At 34.4% G+C, this 5,538-nt stretch overlaps 1 protein-coding gene across 6 annotated transcripts in view; it reads right to left on the bottom strand.

Moving 5' to 3' along the window:
• The window catches only part of LOC109859929, a 97,069-nt gene that overhangs the window by 8,166 nt on the left and 83,365 nt on the right, over window positions 1-5,538 (bottom strand). For all 6 annotated transcript variants that reach the window (XM_020438663.1, XM_020438665.1, XM_020438664.1 and 3 more), the window contains 4 exons: window positions 5,081-5,253; window positions 2,364-2,865; window positions 1,659-2,055; window positions 1,296-1,530 (listed from right to left, as the gene is read on the bottom strand). In XM_020438663.1, the coding sequence (XP_020294252.1) occupies window positions 1,296-1,530; window positions 1,659-2,055; window positions 2,364-2,865; window positions 5,081-5,253 (1,307 nt within the window). The remainder of the gene's footprint in view (window positions 1-1,295; window positions 1,531-1,658; window positions 2,056-2,363; window positions 2,866-5,080; window positions 5,254-5,538) is intronic.

The raw sequence follows: 5,538 nt of genomic DNA, 5'->3' as shown, positions 1-5,538 counted from the left end.
TATATATATATAATATATATACATATATATATACATATATAACAGTATATACTAACATATATACAACACTAACATTATATACAAGCAAAATAATTTTTTTATAAATATAAGATCTTGCAAAAGTGTAGAAACCCCTTAATAAATTAAACTCCTTAATTAATTAGAAAAATACATGTTTGAAAAAAGTGTTTTATACAAAAATTATAAAGGTTGTAGTGTGACACATTATATAATAAATTTACTATGTATGTGTATAGCGAAGTTAGAATTTAAATTAGTTTAAGACGTCAATAAATTATATCTATCTATATATAATTTTAGTGTATGACTATGTATAATTTTTTTATACATAATTATAATTTAGTAGATAAGTTGAAAACGCGCAATAAAATGTAAAAAAATCATTGTAAGAATTATATAATAAAAATATTGCTTTAAATTGTTTACTTATTTTACATTTAAAAAATATAAAAATAATATTGAAATCCTTTAAATGCACCATTTTATGAATCGCTAAAAACTGCAGATCTTGCTCGGTTTCTGCCGACAATCTGATGTCAAGTCATGTTAGCAGATTCTGCTCGGTTTCTGAAGCCAATCTGCTGTCAGATTCTGTGAGCAGGCTTTGCTAGCAGATCGTAAGCCTAATGCGGACATAACAGATACCAATTTGCTCGCAACTTTTTAGTATATCTGTTGCCAATCTGCTGGCATATTGCGCGCATTTTGCTTACTGGGCAGTTTGACTGAACTGCAAGTCTTGTACAGTTTTTGCTGTTATTTTGCTATCAAGTTGTGTTGCGCAGATCTTGCTTCATATTTGGCGTCAATTTGGTCTCAAATTATGTGCAAGCTTTGCTCGGTTTTTGCCAGCAATTTGCTGTTATGTTTTGTCAACAAGCTTGGACATATTTTTGCTAGCAATTTTGCAAAATTGCCAGATAAAACAAACTCTACATCATATTTGATATTTTTCTGCTAACAAAATTTGTAACAAGCATTTGACAAAATCTGTTTCGACAGATTCGGTTAGCTGGGTATATACACGTGTAAATCTTCCAGTGAGTTTTTGAATTGAGATTTCAATTCTTAAATTCATATAGAATGCTATATTTGCATCTCATATATGAGAGATCCCGTATACCCCCCTATTTTTAAAATATTACAAAAAAAAATTAAAATAAAATAGTTTATAAGCTAGTTGTAAGTTAGGTTTAAGGTGCTTTGTATGAATTTTTGTAACCCCGAGGGGAACAAATAAAATTCATCTATCTATATAAAATTATAAATATCACCTTTTTCAAAAACACTTTGTTCCCATAAATACGGTTTGTAGGCCCCGACTTCGTCTCTTGTAACGACAGACACTTCGTATCTAGTGGTTTTTCGTTTAATTCGCGGACTCACTCGTACCAGGATAAATGTATGCAAAAAGTGCGACTTAATGCAAGCTGGGCTGAAGCTCGTGTTGTCGGCTTCCAAGAATACGACGCACACTATATCGTTACCAATGTGTCTTTTTCTCTGGAGCTAGAAAGAGTAGATAAAGACGATTTTTAGATTAAATTTCTTCACCACATTTTTATTGTCTAAAAGTTTTTTAACTCTCTCTCTCTCACACAGTGATAAATTTAATAAAAACAAAACTGATGACTTACTTTTTGAGGATCGTGTTTCTCGTAAGGCAATAAAGTAGACACGTGGAACATTATCTCGATACCTCGCCAGTTAGTGTACACAGAATATAGGCCTGTCAAATCGTGCACAGTATCGAGACCGCCTTTATACTTGTCAAAATTTTTCAGTCTGATCTTTTCCCCGAGAATCTGCAGAAATTCCTCAAAAAGCGGCGAATTCTCGTTGTTATCCAGTATCTCCTCCTCGCTGTACTGGCCTTCCTGAATATAAATCACTCCCACTTTCAGCTCGGACTTGATAAAAACTTGATCGAGCTTCAGAAGTTCTTCGGGCGTATCTGGCAATTGGCCCAAGGTCAGCGGCGGATTGATATTCACCTCTTTACCGAGACTACGAACCACTTCTTCTCGATTGTACCTGCAAAAACATTTGCAATTTTTGCCTCGCGAAGAATAGAAAAATATTGATCGTAACATCGGAAATCGATTCTTTTACTTCGTTGAAACATATTTAGCCGATAGAAAAAAAAGAGTTTTAGTACAAAATGCTCAACGTTTTATATATATATATATATATGTATACATTTGACGTTATACAATCTTACTGACGCGTGATTACTTTCTGTTGTGCACACATTACTTCACAAGAAATATGTGTGATCGCAAAATATTGAGTAGATGTGCATGTATATATGTATCTAAAAATGAAAAAAAAAAATTACATACCGATCGGCGAAGACGCAGCTGGCAGGAATGAGGCCATGGACCGTGTAACTGATCGCTCTGACTAGAATCCTGAACTGGTCTCGATTGTTGAGTGTTTCCTGCTTGATGCTAAGTATCACCGGTCCCAAATCTTCGTCGTTGGTGAAGTAGTTCCAATGCTCCGTGCCATAAAAATATTTTTCATAAGTTTCTTGCTCGACTGAAGTGAGTTCAAAGCCTTGATTTTTCTCCCATTGTTCTTCAATGGTAGTCTTCTTGCGTGGCACATCGTCCGTGTCAACTTCGTTCTCTTCAACGAGACAAAAACTGTTGTCCTGCCGTTTAAGCATCGACGAACGCTCCTCCACCGTCTGCTCCTGTTCCACCTGCTCGAGATCGGTGGTATCGCGATCGCTCTCACTCTCGTCCCAAATCGTGTCCGACGTGATCTGTGGCCGCGAACACTCGATCCAATAACCCGGCGTTGGTATCAAATTGTGAGGGAACTCTTGACAAAACTCATCTGCGAAGAAATTAGATTTTCAACATGCATCTATTCTTTATTTACACGCTGTCTTACGGAGTTTGGTTTTTGCTAATAATCAGCGAAATGAACAGCAAATAATAAGTTTTCGAAGTGGATACAATTCGAGGAAAAACGTATACTTTGGAATATCCGTGCGCATGTAATATATACTATTCTTAACAATTTTAAAATTGGGAAGAACTAAGGTAAGAGTCGAGCGCTAATAACGTTGCATTGCTTCAATTAACAATTATTTACAATATTAGTTAATAAATAGATATATAGTAAAGAAAATGTTTCTTTTATTATCTCCTTAATGCATTTTCTCAGAACGTTTCATATACAATCAACAACAAACGGCTTCAAATCTTGTTAATTATAGTAAAACTAAAATTAAAAAAATAAAATACTAATAAAATACTAATACATAAAATACTAATAAAACGAGAAAAACAAGAACAAAAATTTTCTACATGTTTTTCTAAAGGTATTCGAGATGCGCTTAACAAAAGACTATCGACAGTGTCGACTAACAAGTCGTAAAAACTGTGTGTCTTTTATTTGACGCAACGTTGCGGATAATAATACAAAAAATAATTAAGATATATCGTCCAGAAGAAAATGGTTTATGGAACCGATAATTAACCGTTTAATTACAATGTAGAACGTATTATATTATTTTATAGTATCACGCATTACACATGTAAATAAAAAAATCTTAAATGTTCATTATGAGAAAAAGCGCGGACATCAGTAAAATAATTTCATTAAAAATGAGAGATTACTGTTACAATTAATTAATTACTGTCACAATTAATTTCTTACTTTGTACAAAATACAAATTGTTAGGCAATAATGCTAATGATGTTTTTTGTTGTGGGATACAAAAAAAAGAACAGTTACTAAATCATTTCTTTTGACGATGGAGTTGGTTTAGAGGAAAAAAGAATGAAAAAAAATGAGAAAAGAGGGAAAAAGGAGAAAGAGAGATAAGGAACAATCAAATTGGATGGGTCAAACAACACACGAAAACGAACATTCCGTCCTGAAATTATTAAGAGAGAAATCCGATCCGGCAAAATAACTTCGAAGGCGAATTGAACATGAAAGAGAACTAAGAAAGTGATTAGGTTTTTTCGTATTGCTTATACTTTATGCACTCTTTTTGCGTTTAAGAACTGAGTCATATGTGTGTTCATATAAATGTGTTCTTTTAAGAAAATAAATGCAACAGAAGTGCAAGCAAACGACTAAACTCATTTTCTTTTCGCAAACATTGAACTTACAAATTCACTTAAAACCAGCTGGGGTAATTCTTCTTTTTTAGAATGTATTTCTTCTCTCTCTCTCTCTCTCTCTCTCTCTCTCTCTCTCTCTCTCTCCCGCCGTCGTTTCGTTTTATCAATCTTTGTCTTCTCTTCCTACCTTGTTGCTCCTTTTCCTGCGAACAGCTGTCGACGATACCGCGGTCGATTCACTGTAAGGTAGAACACCAAGCTGTTTGCAAACAGGGCTTGGTATTCGAACTTAGAGTGAACCGCCCGCGGTGTGCCCATCCTCTTCTTTTTGTCCACTGATGCGATTCGAACTAATTGCCAAATCTTTTGTTCAAGTATAATGGCCATTCGTATTTAATCGGAAACCCAGATTCCGAAACGGTCCGAGTGACTGAAGCACCTCTTATGGAAATTACAACAATATTCGGGCTCGCAAAGCGAAGAAGTGGGATTAAAAGTGACAAATTATGCACTTTTGATAGTGGAAATCTACTCCCAAATATTATCAATACAACCTAACTGCTCGATCGTACAAATATCGAAGCGTTACTTTTAAAATCCGCGTGATAACTTCACCTAAAAATGAAGCGAACAACGCGATATGTGATAATTATTACACGCATATTTTCTGTCATAAATATTTCTTTGTGTGTAGCTTTATTTACTTCATATTTCTATCGCAGATCTATATTGAACTCTATTGTATTCGCCATTACATAATTACTCGATTAACAGTTTAACGGATAATAATTTTATACATATAAATCGTTCACAATCTAAGACGGGGAACCACCTGTAGCTTCTCGGTGTTACAAGAATAACAAAGAGTTTAGAGTTTTGCACAAGTACACACACATACACACATATTTTTTTATACGTATGTATTTAATAATATAGAAAGAAAAGTTAATATTGACGAAAACAATAATACTTACCGGAGCACGCTTGAGGTGGCAACGGGAAGATCAAGGTGGTCGAGGATTTTCTTCTTGCAACTGCGCAGCCTAAACTTTGTGGTTTGAAGCTGCGCAACTGCTGCATGAAGTCCGAGCACTCCATCAGCGCCACGTCAGCGAAGTGTAGATCGCAAAGTATCTGGTTTTTGAAACTAGAACATAAAAAAAATCTTTGGAAGTATTTTCGATTGAAACAAGTGATGCGTTAGGAATCACATCTACAAGAATCGTGTGTGTATGTAAAAGATATTTACATAATTAAGAGGGTACTGGAGCTCGGCCTGTAAACTGAATAAAGACCTGTAAACCGACGTTTTAAAAACCTAAATTTCTCTAATTTTTAAGTTTCTTTACTGCATTACATAAAAAGTGCTTCTATAGAAGCAAATACATATAAACAACTATTTAGTGCTTTTGAAAATAGATATATAATGCCT

Source organism: Pseudomyrmex gracilis, unplaced genomic scaffold (genome assembly GCF_002006095.1).
Source record: "Pseudomyrmex gracilis isolate BER0280 unplaced genomic scaffold, ASM200609v1 scaffold_303, whole genome shotgun sequence".
NCBI lineage: Eukaryota > Metazoa > Arthropoda > Insecta > Hymenoptera > Formicidae > Pseudomyrmex > Pseudomyrmex gracilis.
Note: the sequence above shows the minus strand (reverse complement) of the source record. Positions and strands in the feature narration are given on the sequence as shown.